Source organism: Mustelus asterias, chromosome 12, assembly GCF_964213995.1.
Source record: "Mustelus asterias chromosome 12, sMusAst1.hap1.1, whole genome shotgun sequence".
Lineage (NCBI taxonomy): Eukaryota > Metazoa > Chordata > Chondrichthyes > Carcharhiniformes > Triakidae > Mustelus > Mustelus asterias.
The window spans coordinates 62746618-62768138 of NC_135812.1; the positions used below are offsets into that span (position 1 = coordinate 62746618).

At 41.5% G+C, this 21521-nt stretch overlaps 1 protein-coding gene across 3 annotated transcripts in view; it reads right to left on the bottom strand.

The window, feature by feature from the left end:
* mpripb (myosin phosphatase Rho interacting protein b) overlaps positions 1-21521 on the bottom strand; it is a 401247-nt gene that overhangs the window by 227590 nt on the left and 152136 nt on the right. For all 3 annotated transcript variants that reach the window (XM_078225341.1, XM_078225339.1, XM_078225340.1), the window contains exon 5: positions 8904-8988. In XM_078225341.1, the coding sequence (XP_078081467.1) occupies positions 8904-8988 (85 nt within the window). The remainder of the gene's footprint in view (positions 1-8903; positions 8989-21521) is intronic.

The following is a 21521-nucleotide window of genomic DNA, read 5'->3' on the forward strand; positions in this document are numbered from 1 at the left end:
TAATATCACCCGAGACAGCAAACAACTGATCTCCTTGTTGAACACTCACTTGAAGTGATAGAAGAATCCCTTATTCTTTAATAAAAATAGCTAGTTGTTCTAGGTGAACACGTCCTTTTTAAGCAACCCCAAATCCAGAATATTTCTGGTTAGATTTTCAGGCAAAAGAATCATTGGTCAGACATTAGTCATAGATATCCTCTAGGCTGGGTGTCCTTGTGCAAGAATCACAAGGAGTTGGTTTGCAGGTGCGGCAGGAAATTAAGGCGGCAAATGGAATTTTGTCCTTCATTGGTAGAGGGAAGGAGTTTAAAAACAGTGAAGTTATGTTGCAGCTGTATAAGGTACTGGTGAGGCCACACCTGGAATACTGTGTACAGTTTTGGTCTCCTTACTGAGAAAGGATATACCAGCACTGGAGGGGCTGCATAGGAGATTCACTAGGTTGATTCCAGAGTTGAGAGGGTTGGCTTATGAGGAGAGACTGAATAGACTGGGACTATACTCATTGGAATTCAGAAGAATGAGGGGGAGATCTTATAGAAACATAAGAGTATGAAGGGAATAGATAAAATAGAAGCAGGGAAGTTGTTTCCACTGGCAGGTGAAACTAGAACTAGGGTGCTTGAACTAGGCCTCAAAATAAGGGGAAGCAGATTTAGGACTGAGTTGAAGAATTTCTTCACACAAAGGGTTGTGAATCTGTGGAATTCCCTGCCCAGTGAAGCAGTTGAGGCTACCTCATTGAATGTTTTTAAGGCAAGGATAGATAAATTTTTGAACAGTAAAGGAATTAAGGGTTATGGTGAGCGGGTGGGGTAAGTGGAGCTGAGTCCATGAAAAGATCAGCCATGATTTTAATGAATGGCGGAGCAGGCTCGAGGGGCCAGATGGCCTACATTTGCTCCTAGTTCTTATGTTTTTATATTAGCATTAGGGACCCAGGTTTGATTCCAGTCCTAGTTGATTGCCTGTGTGAAATTTGCACATTCGCCCCATGTCTGCGTGGGGTTCCTCCAGGTGTTCCAGTTTCCTCCCACAGTCCAAAGATGGATTAAGTGGATTGGCTATGCTAAATTGCCCGAGTGTCCCAAGATGTATAGGTTAGGAGGATTAGCAGGGTAAATGCATGGGATTAAAGGGATAGGACAGGCAGTGGGCCTGGCCAAATGGCCTCCTAATACACTCCAGGGATTCTATGGGATTCTATGAAGATTGGACAATATGGTCCCTCAAGCCTGCTCCGCCATTCAATATGATCATGGTTGATCTTTCTCCCTTAAATATGAAGACAAGAACTACAGGCAGTACTCCAGGTGTTGTCTCACCAAAATCCTGTACAATTGCAGCAAGACTTACTAATCTTTGTACTCAAATGCATTTCCAATAAAGGCCAACGTGCTATTTGCAGTCCTAATCGCTTGATGTAGCTGCATGCTAACTTTGCAGTTTCTTGTGCAAGTGTACCCAAATCCTTCTGATCACCCAGAGTGACGAGCACGAGCTTCACACCTTTTTAAAAATTTCTACTTATTCATTCTTATCAAAGTAAATAATCTCACTTCTCCACATCATACAAATTTAGATGTATTACTCTTGGTCTCTTCAGCCAAATAATTAATATAGATTTAAATGACTGAGTTCCCAGCATTGATCATTGCAGCACTTCACTAGTCTCAGCCTAAAAACTTAAAAATGCCCTCAAGATGTTGATCTCTACTTTAGGTTTTCTGTCCGTTAATCCTCTATCCAGCTAATATATTATTCTCAATTCCATGAGCCTTATCTTGTATGTCAACCTTTTGTGGAACACCTCTTCAAATATCTTTTGGAAATCAAAGTGTATGACATCTACAAGTTTCCCTTTATCTACCCATCTCCAAAAAATTAATAAGTTTATCCAACATGATCTCCCTTTGTTAAAACCAAATTGACTTTGCAATGTTTTTCTAAGTGCGTTGTTAAAATTTCCTGAATATTGGATTCCTACATTTTCCAGACAAATGATGTCAGCATAATTAGCCTGCAATTTCCTGCACATATTCTTGAACAGTGGTTATATTTGCTAACTTACAATTCGCTGAGACTATTCTACAATCTAAGGAATTTTGGAGAATCATAAGCAGTGCGTCTACCATCTCTGCAGCTACCTCTTTTAGACCCTAGGATGTAGTTCCCTCAATACTTTTTCTCCATTGACATTAATTGCCTTAGCTTCTTCACTCATATTAGCTCCTTGTTCACCCATTTCTGGTATGCAATTGTGTCTTCTACTTCAAAAACAGACAAATATATGCTCAATGCCTCTGCCATTTCCTCATGCGCCACGATAATTTCTCCACCTCTGCCTCTAAGGCACCGATCTTTACTTTAGCTCCTCTCCATTTTATAGACTGATAAAAGCTCTTGCAATCTATTTTTATATTGCTTGTTAGTTTACTCTCATATTTCAAACAGTAGATAGTAGAATTAGCTTTAGATTGCTCCTGAACAGAGCAGGCACCAACGGAGTGGGTGAATGGCCTGATTTTGTACATGGATGTCAAGATTTCTAATGTTTACGTTTTGTGGGAAAGGGACAGATTCAGAGTAAAGGAAGTCACAAACCAGTAAAGGTTGCTAACTACAAAAATGTCCAGTATTACCAAGCCAAGTTAATTTGTTTGCTTTTCACTGGGATTCTGGAACACTGCAGGAGACACATCAGGTCCTGGAATGCCATGAATTGATGAGGTTATAGACTCTGCTATTTGATCCAAAACTCCTATGAATGTTAGGTCTTGCTAGAATTGTAACCGAGGTTTCTAGTAATTGCAGGTACCTGCTACATAGCATGCAGGTGTACATGACATATGAGGCTCCAATAAGATAATTGTTTACATAACAACAGATTTGTTACATTCTGAAATACATGCAATCACAGACAGAGTTTATAAACACTGCAGCTGTTGGAAAAAAATGGCAATGCCAGGTACTGACAGATTTTCCCCTTGAAATTGAACTCAAGAAACCTTGGACGATATTCTTGCATAGAATGATGTAAATAGACATGTTAGAGCAGCTAAACAATCCCCTCGGCACACTGCTTAAATTACTCGTAGCAATGTAATAATCTCAAACCGCTCCTCTTGAAAGTGCGATTTTAGAGCCATAAAGTCTGGTATTAAAGAGGCACTAAATAGCTCTAATATAATCCTGCCATCTCCTAGTAACGATGGCCCCTTTTTATTGATGTGTAATGCAAGATCAAGTCCCATCAACAAATATGTTGCATTATTTCACAAAGCTGCAGAATTTTATTTGGGAAACATATAGCTCTCACCAATGGTCTCCAAAGCAAACAGACCCATAGCAATTCCCCCATTTTCTATTGTAGTTCCACCTGAGTCATAGATAGGTGGGAAGTATCCACCTAGTCATTGGTGGGAAACCAGCAGGGGCCGCAAGGAGGCTGCAGGATGACTCTTGGTATGGTTATAGTCTTGGACTAATGAGCTTCTCTGGGGGGAGCTGAAACTCTTGGTGCTGCAAGTATTGTGTTCTACTGGCATTCATATGGATCATCCAGCATTGAACAGGAATTTTGTCTCACTATTACTGAAATAGTTTGATGACTTTGATTATGCTGCTTTAAAACTTCCTTTCTCCACCTACCAAAATCATTGTCATAGAGCAGGTGCATTAATTGAGAGCATGCCAATCTGCAAAACAAAATACTAAATGCCATGGATTGCACCTCAAAATTGAAGCTATGAACTGGGGCTTGCTGCTTTAGCACAATAGCCCAAATGTTGTCTTTGTTGAGCTGTTGTGCCCAACTGCAAAAATAACGACAGTCTGTTTTTTCAGTATCTGCCTGTAAATGTGTGGCCTGCTGATAGACAAACTGGAATATGATACCATGCCAAGCAAATATGGTTAGAAACATTCAGATAAATTCATGTTTGAAATGACAGTAAAGTTGCTTATTGCCAATACCTGGAAAGGACCACCAGATCAGAGACTGGTTAATTAACTCGAATCTCGCAGACACCCAGAAAATCCTGCACCAACTATTCTAGTAATCGCGCAATGTAAATCATGTCAGTTCGTGTACACCTGCAATTGTGCCCATAGGAAAAAGTTAAAAGATCATGAACCTGGCCTACTGCAGGATCAACAAGTGAACACAAGGCTTTGAGCTACCAATATAATCACACTGTCCTAAGTTTTGAATGTTGGTTTAGCAAGTTGCCATTGAGCAGTGAACCTTCTCTCCTTTCCTATTGCCATAAGAAAACGTTTGCGAGCTCGAAAGGTTGTTCCCAAGAAGTTCCCAGCAAATGGCTGCCTAGGAGGCACAATTAGGGAAATATTTGTACTTGCATTGTGTTCCTCATAATCACCGAGAAAGTGGTTTACAGACAAAACTACCTTTCAAGAGCAGTCATTATTTTAACATGCACAATGGGGTAGTAAATGGAGTGGTTTGAGAGTAGATTTCCACTCCATCTGACAAAGGAGCAGCGCTCCGAAAGCTAGTGGCGTTTGCTACCTAATAAACCTGTTGGACTTTAACCTGGTGTTGTTAGACTCCTTACTGTAGTAAATGGAAGCAGAGCAAGGTCCCACAAACAATGAAAAAAAATAACCAGATAATTTGTTTTTGAGGTATTGATTGAACGTCACTGGGGATAACTCCCATATTTTTCTCTGAAGCAGTGCCATGGCATCTTTTACATTCACCCAGGAAGGCAGATAGGGAACCCTCAACATTTAGATGAGCACTTGAAAGGTCATGGCATGCAAGGCTACAGACCAAGTGCTGGAAAATGGGACTAGAATAAACAGGTGCTGGATGGCCAGCGCAGACATGATGGGCTGAAGGAGCTGTAAAACTCTATGACTCTAATGTCCCATCTGAAAGACAGCACCTCCCTCAGTACTTTATTGGGGTGTCAACCTTGATTTTTGTGCCCAAGCCCTGGAATCCAGCATCCTTAGACTCAGGTGCTGAGCCACAGACAACACAAATGATGGACAAATGAATCAACAGTGTATGAATAGACTTACTGTGCTGAAATCCTTTTAAAGTCTTTTCAAAAGAAATTGGCTGGGCAAAATGCATATTTTTAAAAAAGTTTAAAGTTATTTATTCGTGTCACAAGTAAGCTTACATTAACACTGCAATGAAGTTACTGTGAAAATCCCCTAGTCACCACACTCCAGCACCTGTTCAGGTACATTGAGGGAGAATTTAGCGTGGCCAATGCACCTAACCAGCACATCTTTCAGACTGTGGGAGGAAACCGGAGCACCCAGAGGAAATCCACGCAGATATAGGGAGAACATGCAAACTCCACACAGACAGTGACCCAAGCCAGCAATCGAACCCAGGTCTCTGGCGCTGTGAGGTTACAGTGCTAATCAAGAGCCATGTGATAATGTGAAACATTGGAAGGATGATCAGGGTTGTTACTGTACCTGGACTATTCCTGTAGGCATACCAACCAAACAGCATGTACTATGATACACCACACGAGTCTGTGTCTAAAAGAGGATCTGCACTGCTGCAGCAAAAACCCTCTCCTTGGAGGCAATAAATGTGTTTTGTTTTTGCATGAAAAGCAAATGTCGATAACAAACATCAAAAAGAGTCATTACTCATATTAGTTGCCTATTCATATGACCAAATGCATTGGATTTGCCAACTCCTGACTCAGTTGCATTAGTAGTTACATTCAATTCTGACCCGCATAATATGGAACAATGGTCTGTCATTTTTTTATAGATCAATTATGAAATGGAGACAAATCCAGCAGCCAGCAAAAACAATGAATTCCTAACAAACATTTTTGCACCAACAGGGAATGCGTTAGTTTAATTGATTTCTCATTTTTATGGATAAATAGCTAGAATCACAGAATACAACCTTTACAATAGAAACAGAATTTGCCTCATTAAGTCATCAGAAGCAAGTACCTTTATTATAACATTGACAGGACAGGGGATGAAAATTCCCAGAATGAATTGAAACCAAGAAACAAATTTGATTTATCCAATCGTCAGAAACCACTTAGCCAAGATATTGCAATTTACACCATGATTTTGGCAGAAAATTTGTTAACGTACTATCCCAGCTGTCTAGTTGTTTGGTGTGTTGTAATGCAAGGACATTAGAGATGTGGATTTCAATATTCCAACTTAACTCGGCATAAAGAATGTAAATTGTATCATTAAGGCTCGAGTATCTGTCTGTTATGGTTCCCATTTGTGAAAGAAAAGATTTTGTCACCGTATAGTTGGTTGATGGTTGTTTTCATACGAACTGGGCAGGAAGTACAAACAAACTCACATTTTATGATCTCAAGATGTCCCAAAAGGCTTTACAGCCACTGAAAATGTCACAGAGCATACCATCACTACAGTGCAGAAGGAGGCCATTCAGTCCAACGAGTGTGCACTAACTCTGACAGAGCATCTTACCCAGGCCCCATCCCTGTAACCTCACGCATTTACCCCACTAATCCCCATAAACTACATATCTTGGGGCACTAAGGGGCAATTTAGCATGGCCAATCTACCGAACTTGCACATCGTTGGACTGAGAGAGGAAACCAGAGCCTCACCTATGCAGACCAGGGAGAACATGCAAACTCCACACAGACTGACAGCCACCCAAGACCGGAATTGAACATGGGTCCCTGGTGCTATGAGGCAGCCATGCTAACCATTGTGCCACCATGCCGCCCAGTCAAAAAGACAGAGCAGCTATTTGTACAGCAGATTAATTCAACTTTATTTTTCTTTGCTACACTAACGTGCATATACTTGAAGTTTCTTCTAGATGTGTACTGGCCGATGATTTAGGGTTGATGCCAATTGGACGAAAACCTGCAGCATTTCATCACATATACTTCATGCACAAGATTATATTTTGGTTTACAGGAAACACAAGTCTTCATATGATGCTAAAATTGCAAGATAGAAATTGGAAGGCTCTATTCCATCTAGGGAGTGCAGGTCAGGGATACAACAGTGACGCTGTCTCTTCAATTGTAATATTATTCATAGCAAGACTCAGCTTCTGCTTTTAGCAATGAAAAATTGTGTGTGTTTCTGGCAAAACCGTTACTAATTATGATGAGCAGATAATATTTTGTGGCGCATCGCCAAAGAAAATGCCCGCTAATGAACTGTTTCAACTAATTAAAACAGAAAATGCAGGAATTACTCAGCTGGTCATACCGCATTGTGGAGACAGAAAGAAACCTGCGTTTTCAGGTTGAAGACCTGTTACATCTCAAATTTATTCCAGTTCTGATGAAAAGCCATTAATCTGAAATGTTAACTCTATTTGTCTCACTCCATAGATGCTGCCAGACCTCCTGAATAATTCCAGCATTTTGTATTTTCATTTGGGGCAGCATGATAGCACAGTGGTTAGCACTGCTGCCTCACAACACCAGGGACCCGGGTTCAATTCCGGCCATGGCTGACTGTGTGGGGTTTTCACAATCTCCCCGTGACTGCGTGGGTTTCCTCCAGGTGCTCCAGTTTCCTCAAATAGTTCAAAGATGTGCGGGTTAGGTTGATTGTCCATGCTAAATTTCCCCTTAGTGTCAGGGAGATTAGCAGGGTAAATACGTGGGGATAGTGTCTGGGTGGGAGTATGACTGGTGCAGACTTGATGGGTCGAATGGCCTCCTTCTGCACTTTAGGGATTCTATGATTTCATAGTCTCAGCATACAGTATGTTTTTATAAAGTAATTCATTCTCCAATTCATTTTTAATCCAAACCCACATGTATTAATCTGAGGCTGCATTTTCTATTCAACACAATGAGCTACAATTTAGCCAAAAATAAATTAAGTAAATAAACATTTCTTTCCCCCAATCCAAAATTGTGCCAAGGCACGATGATCTGGATTTCACAATCAATTTTAAACAAACTGCGCTCGCCAGTCATTAAGTTCACACTTGCACACACAATTTCTTTGCGCTTTTGCAGTGAAATTTGTGGTTTATGAGAGAGACAAAGTAGTGTGGCACCATCAAGATGGAATTTGGGGTGTGAGAGAACAGGGCAAGAAACAACATGTCTCTGCGACCAGTTTGACAAATCCTTTACAGGATATTCAGAGTCCAATTCTATGTGTGAGTTAATGTCAAATCATTTCCAGAAAGCATGATGAGGAGAAGAAAGGGATTAAGGGAAATATAAAAAGCAAAGAAAAAACATTTTTAAAAATCTCCCAGATTTAGATTATATTTGAAGGACTAGGACTCAACACTTATACAAATTAATTTTCAGCGCCAGAGTTTGCTTGGCGGCAATTACAACTTACCAGACTATTAAAATTCACTTATGCTTGAGTGAACATGCGTTTAGTGGGAATCCAAGTACGACATCGCACTCTTTATGACAGTGTCACAATGGTTAGCACTGCTGCCTCTCAGCGCCAGGGACCCAGGTTAGATTCCTGGCTTGGGTCATTGTCTGTGTCTACACGTCCTTCCTGCATCTGCGTGGGTTTCCTCCGGATGCTCCGGTTTCTTGCCACAGTCCGAAAGACGTGCTGGTTACGTGCATTGGCCATGCTAAATTGCCCCTTAGTGTCCCGGGATGTGTAGGTTAGAGAAATTAGCGGGATAAATATGTGGGGTTATGGGGATGGGGCCTAGATGGGATTGTTGCCGGTGCAGATTTAATGGGCCGAATGGCCTCCTTCTGCACTGTAAGGATTCTATAAGGTACACGTATACTTTATCTTCATTCACCATCAAAAATGCAAACACAACCCCCTTTTTCACTCCCTCTCAAATAAATTGTTATTCCACTCCAATAAAAAGTATTTCTAACTTCTACATTAGAAATTCATTAATGGATTAAGTACTGCCAAGCTTCAATTGCAGACTGTACCTGGGCAGTTGTAGGTTCCACCTTCCTTTTTTTCTTCTGATTTTGTTTATTGGTTCTGGGGTACATCATCAGTTGCTCAAACCATCTGGAAAATTAAAATGTTTAATTAGCAACTGAATGGAGACAACAACCACCTAAACTGAATGATTTCAGAAACAAGGAAAAAAGGAACAATGCAACTTTTGATTAAAAAATGGACCATCCTTTCAGAAGCAGGTATATGCAGTAGATTCCAGGGCAATCACGGTCAAATTTCCTTCTACTTGTAATAAATTCCTGCACACATGTAACATTTGACATTTGTTTGCATCTCCCATAAACATTCCATTATTAATTCCTTTGTTCGTATTTACACAAAAAGATCTCATGTAAACTTGTCTTGCTGTAATTACACCCACCTCTCCAGAGGAGGAGCTGTAGTGTGATAACTGGCAGAAGGACAAGTTCAACTTAACAAGTTGAAATAGGTTATAAATATATGTGCATAAGTATCAACGATTGCGATGTACAATAAGGACAGGATATAGAACTTTAAAACAGAGACCAAATTGCATCCGTGCTCTCTGATCCAATTATTCACCCTTTTAGCTCCTTTTCAAACAAAGACTACACTTCTGAATCGCATGCCTGCTACACTCCAGCAGACAGACTAGTAGTATATGTATTAAAATCTTAGTTCGTTATCACACAAGTAGTCCTCAGAAATCTCAATATTTGCCCTCAACTGAGAGAGTTGAGATAAGGGGGAGGGCCAAGTTTGAAACAGTGCTTTGCCAACTGCCTCATCACGATGCTCCAGCCATCAGAAGTGTGTGGCAGGCTTTATGGATCAGTTTTTCCTGACCATACATTTCATATATACACATATTTCAAAAAGCTAACTACTGTGTCTTTCAGTTATTACCAGCACTTAATGATTTGAACCTGGAATTATTTTTAAAATTTGCACCTGTATTATAACGAGCACTTCATATATCCCATACTTAATACAAATGTTCAAGCACTAAATTCCCATTTTACTTTATATTTAAATCAAATTATTGGATAATGGATTTTTAGCAAAATTATTTTTCTTTAGCAGCAGACTGTACTCAAGGGCCCCACTTGCGTATATGTCAATAAAGATAAGATGAAACGTAAGTATCCAGTGTCGGTTCAGAGGAAGACACTTTTGGAAAATGTTAGTGAATTAACTTTTGAGTTTTCATCTCCAGTTTCTACTTTTGAATATTTACACGCAAGAATGTATTAATTTATGAAAAAATACTTGTCAATTAAATATATTCATCGCATTGACTCTTCATTCTTTGAACAGTATGCATCCATTTACACCTTAACAGTAGTTTACATTGGGTGTCTGTTCATCACTAAAGAAAACACGAGGCATTCATGATAGTTTTGGGGCTTTGGAAGCCTGTCACCAGTTCACTTTGATACAAGGCTAAATGACAACAAACTAATCAGCTATCTGCTTTCCCCAAAATACTATCCATGAAGGCATGTGTTCCTAATCATTTTATATAGAGGCTGCATATCATTCGAAGTAAAACTAACAGGTGAATAAACGTTCTGCTTCTTTATCCATATACACAAGCATATCAAAGCAGAACAAATTTAAGCCATCTGGATAGAATTCATATCAGAAGTTGAGGGGACCAGCACCACAGTTGCATGTGTGAGAATTGCCCAATGTGGCAGCCTTGCATGCCCTTTTCAAGTACAAGCTGCTAAATGGAGGACAGATGAAATGAACTTCAACCTGCCCCTAGAATTCTTTCATGCAAGATAGCAGCAGTATGCAATGCTCTCAAGCATCGATTTGCATTATACACCTTTTTGTTTATCTTCAGCACAAACCAACATTTGTTTCTTAAATAGTGCAGCCAGCACAGCAAATCCACTGTTCTCCTGCAAACAGTAGTCTGCAATTAATGTAATACTTAACTTTATATTGTCCATTTACTTTTATTACAGTTAAATCTGATAAGTACTTTATAGCCTAATGCAATACAATATTGATTCTTACATCTTCATAACATTGAGAAAATTGTGTGTTTTCTTTTTGAATTCTTTCAAAGGATGTAGGCATTGATGGCAAGACCAACATTTATTGCTCATTCCTAATTGTCCTCGAGGTGTTGTTGGCAAGCCTCCTTCTTGAACTGCTGCAATCCATCTGGTGCAGATATATCTATTGTGCTGCCAGGAAGGGAGCCCCAGGACTTTGATCCAGCAACAGTGAAGAAAGGGCGATATAGTTTCAAGTAAGGACATTACATTGCTTGGAAGGGTGATGGTGGTGTTCCTACACATCTATATTGTATCCTTGGCAGAGGTTGAGAGTTTGGAAGATACCGTTGAAGGCGCATTGGTGAGCTACTGAAGTGCATCTTGTACACAGTCCATATTGATGGTGGAGGGAGTGAATGTTGAAGGTGATGGATGGGATGTCAATCAAATAGACTGCCATGTCCTGGAAAGACTTCATGAGTGTTGTTGGAGCCACGCTCATGCAGGCAATTAGCGGGTATTCCATCACACTCCTGACTTCTGCCTTGTATTTGGTGGACAGGCTTTGGGGTGTCGTGCAAGTTACACTCTGCAGAATTTCCAGCCTTGGGCCTGCTCTTGTAGGCACAGTATTTACATAGCTGGTTCAGTTCAGTTTCTAGTCACTGGTAATCCCCACCATGTTGATAGTGGGTGATTCAGTAGTGGCAATGCCACTGAATGTTAAGGGGAGTTGGTTGGATTCCCTCTTGTTTGAGATGGTCATTGCCTGGCAATTGTTTAGTCCGAATGTTCCTTGCCACTTACCAGCCCAAGCCTGAAGGATGTCCAGGTCTTGCTGCACATGGACATGCATAGCTTCAGCATTTGAGTTGTTGCAAATGGCATTGGACATTGTGCAATCACCACCAAACATCTCCATTTCTGCCCTTATGATGGAAGACTGATGAAATAGCTGAAGATGATTACATATACCAGCAGTAAGCCAAAATAGAGACACACAAAAGTTTTCTATTCAATGCCTGGACTTATTTATTCAGTGAGCAAGAAAAGCATGCTTGGATAGAATCATAGAATCCCTACAGTGCAGAAGGAGGCCATTCAGCCAATCAAGCCTGACCGACAACAATCCCACCCATGCCCTATTCCCGTAACCCCATGTATTTACCCTGCTAATCTCCCTGACACTAAGGGGCAATTTAGCATGGCCAATGCACCTAACCTACACATCTTTGGAGTGAGGGGAAAAACCGGAGCACCCAGAGGCAACCCACGCAGACACAGGGAGAACATGCAAACTCCACACAGACAGTGACCCCGAGGCTGGAATTGAACCCAGGTCCCTGGTGCTGTGAGGCAGCAGTGTAAACCTGGTGGACATAAGTGCCTTTTGAGGGGTGGGCTGGAAAATACCTCGTATAAAAACCCCACAGCATCCTATGGTTCTATGAAATATGTCAGGAAAGATTTACTTTTTTTTCCCTGCAGAAAAGGATTGGTGGGGCAGTTGGCGGAGGCACTGTGGTTCACTGAGACTGATGTAGCACTCTCCCAAAAACAGCTTTTGTTTTTATTAGAAACTTTGTAAAAGCAGAATAAATTGCTTGGTAACAGAAACATCACTCCCAGAGCTCTGAGAATCTACACAGTGGAAACAATAATTCTAGTTCTGATCGGTGTGGTACTACCACTATGCTAAATGCAATGGACTTTGAACAGATCTAACAACTCAAGACTGAGCATCCATGAGGCATTGTGGGCCATACAGCAGCAAAATTGTACAGCAACTACAATCTGTATGCTCATGACTGGCTCATATATCCCCATTCTACCATTACCACCAAGCCAATGGATCAACCCTGGCTGAATGATAAGTGCAGGGGAGTATGCCAAGAGCCAAACCAGGCATACCTAAAAATGAGGCATCAGCCTGGTGAAGCTACAGCACAGGACCACTTTCATTTCAAACAGAACTACTCTTGTGTCAATAGCAAGTGATAGACAGAGCTAAGTGATTCCACAACCAATTAATCAGATCTAAGCTCTGCAATCTGGTCATATCCAGCTGTGAATGGTGGTGGTCAATTAAACAACTCACTGGAGAAGACTGCTCCACAAATATCCCCATCCTCAATGATCATCAAGATAAGGCTGAAGCATTCGCAACAATCCTCAGCTGGAAGAGTCAAGGGGATGATCCATCTTGGCCTCCTGAGGTCCCTAACATCACAGGTGCCAATCTTCAGCCAATTCACTTCACTCCCTGTAATATCAAGAAATGGCTGAAGGCACTGGATATTGCAAAGGCGATAGGCCCTAACAGTATTTTGGCAATAATACTGAAGAATTGTGCTACAGAACTTGCCCTGAGCCTAGCCAGGCTGTTCCAGCACCTGCATCTACCCAGTAATGTGGAACATTGCCCAGGTATGTCCTGTACACAAAAAGCAGGACAAATCCAACCTGGCCAATTACTGCCTCATCAGTCTATTCTCGATCATCATTAAACTGATGAAAGGCGTCATCAACCGTACTATCAAGTGGTATTTGTTTAGCAACCACCTGCTCAGTTTGGGTTCCGTCAGGATCACTCAGTTCCTGACCTTATTACAGCCTTGGTTCAAATATGATTACGGGTCTGAATTCCAGAGGTGAGTAGAGAGTGACTGCCCTGACATCCATGTCAAATGCAGCCAGACCTGGAAAACATCCAGGCTTGGGCTGACAAGTTGCAAGTAGCATTTACATCACATTACTGCCAGGCAATGACCACCTCCAACAAGAATCAAACTATCTTTACCTTCAATTACATTACCATCACTGAATCCCCAAGTATCAACATTCTGGGAGATAGCATTGACCAGAAACTGAACTAGTTATATAAATACTATGGCTACAAGAAAAAGTCAGAGGCTAAGAATCCTGTGGTGAATAACTCACCTCCTGACTTCCCAAAGCCTGTGCACCATCCACAAAGCACAAGTTTACAGTGTAATGGAATACTCTGCACTTGCCAGGATGAGTACAGCTCCACCAACACTCAAAGAAGCTTGACACCATCCATGACAAAGTTACCAGCGTGATTGTTGGTGGAATGGGTGCCATTCAGTCCCTCCACCACCAGCGAACAGTGGCAGCAATGTGGATCACCTGTAAGATGCACTGCAGGAACTTAGCAAGGCTCCTTAGGCAGCAGCTTCCAAACCCATGACCACCATGATCCAAAATTATATGGGCAGCAGAGACTCAGGAACATTCCCCCCCCCCCCCCCCGGCCCCCCAATATCCTTTGATGGAGTTTGCACATTCTCCTCGTGTCTGCGTGGGTTTACTCCGGGTGCTCCGGTTTCCTCCCACAGTCCAAAGATGTGCGGGTTAGGTTGATTGGCCATGCTAAAAATTGCCCTTAGTGTCCTGAGATGCGTAGGTTAGTGGGTAAATATGTAGGGGTATGGGGGTCGGGCCTGGGTGGGTTTGTGGTCTGTGCAGACTCGATGGGCCAAATGGCCTCTTTCTGCACTGTAGGGTTTCTATGTTCTATGATCCCCGTCAGCCTAAGAGCTATATCTGGCTCCCTTTTGAAAACATGCAATGTTTTGTCCTCAACTGCTTTCTGTGGTCACAAATTCTTCAGGCTCATCACTCACTGGGTAAAGAAATTTCTCTTCATCTCAATCCTAGGTTTACCCCATATCCTTAGACTATGGCCCCTCATTCTGGTCACCCCCATCATCAGGAAAGTCCTTGCTGCATCTACCCTTTCTAGTCCTGTTAGAATTTCATAGGTTCCTATAAGGCCCCCCCTCATTCTTCTGAACTCGAGCGAATACAATCCTAACCAGTTCAATCTCTCCTCATATGTCAGTCCCACCATCCTAGGAACCAGTCTGGTAAACTTTCTCTGCACTCCCTCTATAGCAAGAACATCCTTTCTCAGATCAGGAGACCAAAACTGCACACAATATTCCAGGTGTGGCCTCACCAAGGTCCTATATAATTGCAGCAAGACATCCTTGCTCCTGTACTCAATCACATGGACTCATCATATGGGCTGCAGCGGTTCAAGAAGTTAGTTCACCATCACCTACTCAAGGGCAATAAATGCTTGCTTAGCCAGCAACAGCCAAATCCTGTAAATGAATTTTTAAAAATCTGACTTGCTCATGGCAGATAATTTCTTGACCCAAATAAAATTGGTAAGTAGCCTTGGGTAAAATAACTGAGTCCAAAGAACCTATCTGCAGTTTGTTTGCCACACAAAGCAAATGTAACTGATCCACAATAAATACTTGTAATTTGTTCAATCTGAACCCCGAATGAAGCTAAAAAAAATACACTTATTCCATATAAGAACATAGAAACTTTGACTTTTCAGGATACTTAGACATAACTTGTGGAGAGCTAAATTAAGGTCCCATCTGGGAAATAGAGTGCCTCACTGGGCTTAGTTTCCAAAAATGAGATTCCAATGTTTCCAAAAATGAGATTCCAATGGTTGATCCTCATGTGACCTAAACGCAAATGGGTCAAAGACTGAAATAATTACCACAAGAAAAAAAAATTAGGTTTTAGAAAATGGCAAAAAAAAATGCTAACAATATTTCAGAAAATATAGGGCATACGAGATTTAATATGACTGCAGAAATTTTTCATGTTTAGTATGATAAACTCTATCCTTGGATAATCTCTGGGAAGTGATCACCAAGGAAAGCCCGGATTTAACTGGTCACTTGTGCCCAGGTTTCAGGTTGACTTTATCTCAAGTTGACAAAAACTATTGTCCAGAGAGGATAACATGTACGTTGCCTCCTCTTGAAAATAGCCTGAATTAGCTTCAGGCATATCATCTATTCATGGAAGGTAAATTATGAGAAGAAGAATATCTGACAGGGTGTCATTTGTACCTTCGCTAAATGCAGAGTTGAGAATAACCTTCTCACCCAGGCATCAGAACATTTGAACAAATGGGTTAAGTATCTTTTGCTTTTGGAGCAGGCCACGACAGCAGCCCCCACACACACACACAAACCACATAATGGTTTTTGCAGCACGTCTATGTTCCACATCGAACTATACCAGTGGTTCCCAAATTTTTCTCACTGGGCCGTACTTTCAGAATAAAAATTTGCTCACGCCACACCGAATTTTTTATTGATAAGAAATACATTCAAAAACAAAAAAAAACACAACTCCTAGCAGTGCTCGATTCATGACATAGAACACAACTACTTTATTAAATGATCATGGGACATCCAGAAAGTATAAAACAATGCTTGTTTAAACCACGTTTAAATGTTTCTTTGATTGTCCTTGAATCTTCCCGCCACACTTGCCATCCTCTCTCGCCGCACCAGTGTGGCACGCCGCACCCTTTGGGAACCACTGAACTATACTATCTTTAGTTGCAGTCAACTGAAAGGCTCTACCATCCACCTGGCCAGAATCTAGTTCCTCTGCAGAAAGCTGCCCCATCCCTTTAGAGACGACATTACAGTCAGTTCAGCAGAAGGTTGTCGTAGGAGACTGCCACGCAACATGCATGATTCTTGGAGTATAATTAGATGCAGAATGGAGTGCTAATCCACCTGCAGTTTTGATAAAGGTTGATTCTGCAAAATCACTGCAGGCTGAGCATGTTCACTGAAGTGGTCATTAAGTATCAGGAATCAAAAACTATAAACGTAGCAACATGGCTGCTGCGATCAGACTCAAAACCTTAAACTATCACAAGGTATAGCTAGCTTCCTCATCCATTCGATACTGGGTGGAGTTTGCACGTTCTCCCCGTGTCTTCATGGGTTTCTCCAGATGCTCCAGTTTTCTCCCACAGGCCAAAGATGTGTGGGTTAGATGCACTGGCCATGCTAAATTGCCCCTTAGTGTCCTGGGAAGGGTAAATTAGAGGGATTAGCGGGGTAAATATGTGGGGTTACGGGGATAGGGCTTGGGTGGGATTGTTGTTAGTGCGGACTCAATGGGCCGAATGGCCTCCTTCTGCACTGTAGGGATGTTATGACTTATGCCAAGATGTCTATTTCAAAGGTAGATTCATCCTAAACTTGTTGATATTGGTGTTTTGCTAATTTAGGCCTGTATCTCCTTCTCTTATGTAGTTAGAAGTAATCTTCCAGAATTCTTTCCTGTCACTTTGCAAGGTCATGTCTCAGACGCCTCCTTTCCAGGTCTATTTATCTTGTACCCTTTGTATCTTGGTAACCTGATCAGATGCAATACCCATTACACTGTAGGACTACATCAATAATGGCCAACCTAAACTGGTCAGTGGGCCGTTTGAGTGGCCCCCTATTATGCCTGTGTACCGCACGAGTGAAATTGGGCATTTATATTAACCATGGCTCCAGATTAAATAGAGTTAGTACATACCAAATATTTCATAATCACTTAAACTCTACTGCATTGTTACCAAAGTGTTTTGATTCTGATCTGCTCTTGTATTTTCTGTCATCATTTAATATCAAGTCCAATTGCTTAACTGTTTGTCTTATCCACTATTATTTAGTGCAATAATCTAAAGTTGGATCTGGAACCATGTTTCACATTTATAGTTAATTTAACCCGTAACAACCGAGTCTGATCCTATAAATGCCTCCTGTATTTGGCTACAAAGGTCTTGGTATATTCCTCCTCCTGGCTTGTTATCTATATAGTGTAGGTAGGCACATTCCTTTTCTGCTTCTTCCTTAGACCTCAGCAGCACGTTCTGCTGTCAGCTGTTACCTCCTAGCACCGCATTAAGGTCAACCCAAGGCAGCTATCCCCGGACCCGGAAGGTAGTGGCTCAATTCTTCCGCGGACTAGACTCAACAGGCTGCACTCAGCCAGTGTGTCAAAGGTTGCCTACCATTGCACTATACAGTTTCAACGTGGCTTACTTTGACTTGCACTCTACCTTTTTAGCCATACAATTTCACATATGTTTCATTGTTCGCTAATCTGCAGTGGTTGGACATATAGAATGTAGACCCCTTAAACTTCATCATCAGATTGCTCAGCTAGGGAATCGTCCCAAGAGGGAAGATTACAGAGTAGGCCTTATATTCCTTAGAATTAACAAGCAGGGATTTTGTTGCAACAGGTAACATTTTTGAGGGAATTAACAGAGTAGACACTGAGGACAAGACTTCTAACCACCCCCGGCTCCCATGGCGTGTTTTCTGATAGTGTAGTGGAGGTGGTTTACCATTGGCAGGCGGCAGTATCTTCTGGTTCTATCGAAGTCTACAGCATTTGGCATGGCTCACCCAACACGCTGCCGAGGAACCACAAGCGGTCACTTGCAGCAGGGCCAGTAGATTCCATCCTGGGTGGATACTTCCCGTAGGAACTAGGAGTGCGATCTCGAAAAATGTCTTCATTCAAAGGGTTATGAATCTTTGGAATTCACTACCCTAAAGGGCTGTGGATGTTTAGTCATTGAGTATATTTGAAACAGAGATTGAAAAGATTGTGTAAACTAAAGAAATCAAGGGAAAGTGGAACTGAAATAGAAAATCAGTCACGATCATATTGAATGGTGGAGCAGGCTCAAAACAGCCAAATGGCCAACTCTTGCTCCTCCTTTTAAATTCATTTCAAAACTACAGTTGGAATTTTATTTTTCTTCCAATTTGAAGCTACCCAATATTTGTACTGCATTTTATCTGCCAGTACACACACACAATTTGGTTATAGTTCCTGAACTGCTATTTCAGAATCAACAAACTTTCTGCATGGAGTTTCTTAATCCAAGGCATTAATGTTCTACATCTCAAACAATTTCTCAAGATTTATGAATATTCATAATGTTCAGCTAAGTATGATCCCTTCTTGGAAGAATATTTATAGAAATCTAAGCTGCAAGGCTTTCCACTTATCTGAACCTTACGAAAGGGGTTTGGTGAGGGGGACCTTCCTTTTCTGAATTCTGTTGACTCCTGTCCTTCAACAAGCAATCCCCGGGTTTTCTCCAACAATTGATTTCAGCTGGTACTGGCCAAGATGGAATGCTTCGCTGCTGGTCTCCACCTGCTGTCTTGATTTTTGAAAACGGTCAGCATGTTACCTTTACCAGGGTCTTCCCAGAACTCTCAATTATCCTTGGAAAGGACAGCCATGCTTTTCAATCACCTCCTTTGCCTCAAATACCACCCATCTCTGGGGATTTATTAGTTTTGAATCCTTTATGCCTTTATATCAAAGTCATTAATTCTATTGGAATCATTGTTACCAACAGACAAACATATTGCTTATGCCTTTCCTTGTCAATACAATTATTTCACAGAAATGGTCTAATGTTTACATTAACTATCTTATGTTCATCAGCTTGTGTACCTTTTAGGGTTCCCATCTTTTCTATAATGACTTTCCTGCTGGTTCAGTATTGAAAACTTGTCTACTCCCAGATTTTTATAGATCCCTACCTACAGTGCAGAAGGAGGCCATTCAGCCCATCGAGCCCATCAATTCTCCAACAGAGCATCTTATCCAGGCCTCATCCACATAACCCCATATATTTACCCCGCTAATCCCCCCAAACCAACACACCTTGGGACACTAAGGGGCAATTTAGCATGGCCAATCCACCTAACCTGCACATCTTTGGACTGTGGGAGGAAACCCAGAGAGACTGGGAGAATATGCAAATACCATACAGGTAACCAAGGCTGGAATTGAACCCAGGTCCCAGCACTATAAAGCAGCAGTACTAATCAGTGTGCCACCGTGCCTCCCAAATGTGCTTTTGTCTAGGTCTCTCTTTACCCTTGTGACCACCTTTTTAAAACATTTTACAAACTCTACATTCACATTTCACCTTTCTCCATGAGATTTGTAGAAACTGTTCCTTACTCACTTCTGTTTAATTTGTTATTCCATCGAGTCGCACTGATTTAGCCTATACTTGCTGATCCTAGCTGTACATTTTCCTGTTCTGCATTATGTTCCACTTGTCCTCTGTGCAGCCATTTAACAACTGCCAGAACCTTGTAATCCCCTTTTTTTTAAAAAAACTGTTTAAGCTGTTACTTTAGTTATTTGAAATTGCCTTATTTAAAAGGAGAAAAACTGGCTCCTAGTCTTCTGCACTTTAGAATACCGGATCACACTGAACCTGATCCTCCTGTGTTCATTATCCCCTCAGGATGTTGTTTTCATGTCCAGTATGCTGCCTGGATCACTTAATGTTACCAAGTCAATATGTGAACTGCCTCTAGCAGTTTTCTTTATGCAATGAGTCAGAAAACAGTCAAGCATTATCAGCCTCTGAGCTGCATGGGTTTTCCTTTTTTTTTTAGTTGATTGAAATCTCATTCATGTTCCTGCTTTCACCGATGCACCATTTTTAGCTATTCACAGAGCAAACTATCTTCTCTTTTATTTGACTTTCTGGTCTGACGCATGTGTAGCTTTGTCCTCCTTGTACAAGTTGTCTCATCAGAATTCTTAATTCTATAACCAACTTTACTCAACCCTGCTATACCGCTGACTTCATTACCAATCTGAGCTGTTTGATTCTATGATCAGAAACTGAATGCTCAAGAGGCCCTTCGGCCAATGAGTCTGCACTGACACGCAATAAAACACCTGGCCTCCCACCTAAACCCATTTATCAGCACTTGGCCCATAGCCTTGAATGATGTGACATGCCAAGTGCTGATCTAGGTACTTTGTAAAGGATGCGAGGCAACCCGCATCCACCATCCTCCCAAGTAGCACATTCCAGACTTTCACCATCCTCTAGTTAAAAAAGGTTTCCCCACACATCCCCCCCTAAACCTCCAGCCCCTCACCTTGAACAAATGTCCCCTCAAGACTGATCTTTCAAATAAGGGGAACAGCTGCTCCCTGTCCAGGCCCCTCAGTCTATACACCTCGATCAGGTCACCCTTCAGTCTTCTCTGCTCCAACAAAAACAACCCAAGCCTATCCAACCTTGCTTCATAACTTAAATGTTCCAGTCCAGGCAGCATCCTGGTAAATCTCCTCTCCAGTGCAATCACATCTTTTCTATAATATGGCGACCAGAACTCCACACAATACTCCAACTGTGGCCTCACCAAAGTTCTACACAACTCCAACATGACTTTCTGGCTCATGCAATCTATGCCTCATTTGACAAAACAAGTGTCCCATATGCATTTTTCACCAGCCTACTAACATGCCCTTCTGCCTTCAGAGATGTATGGACAAACATACCAAAGTCCCTTTGTTCCACAGAACTTCTAGTGCAGTGGTTCCCAAACTTTTTTCACTGGGCCGCACTTTCGGAATAAAAATTTGCTCGTGCCACACCGAATTTTTTACTGATAAATACATTCAAAAACAAAAAAAAACTCCTAGCAGTGCTTGATTCATAACATAGAACACAACTACTTTATTAAATGATCATGGGACATCCAGAAAGTATAAAACAATCATGTTTAAACCATGTTTAAATGTTTCTTTGATTATCCTTGAATCTTCCCGTCACACTTGCCATCCTCTCTCGCCGCACCAGTGTGGCACGCCGCACCCTTTGGGAATCACTGTTCTAGTGTCATGCTGTTCATATGGGACACTTGTTTTGTCAAATGAGGCATAGATTGCATGAGCCAGAAAGTCATAATCTGA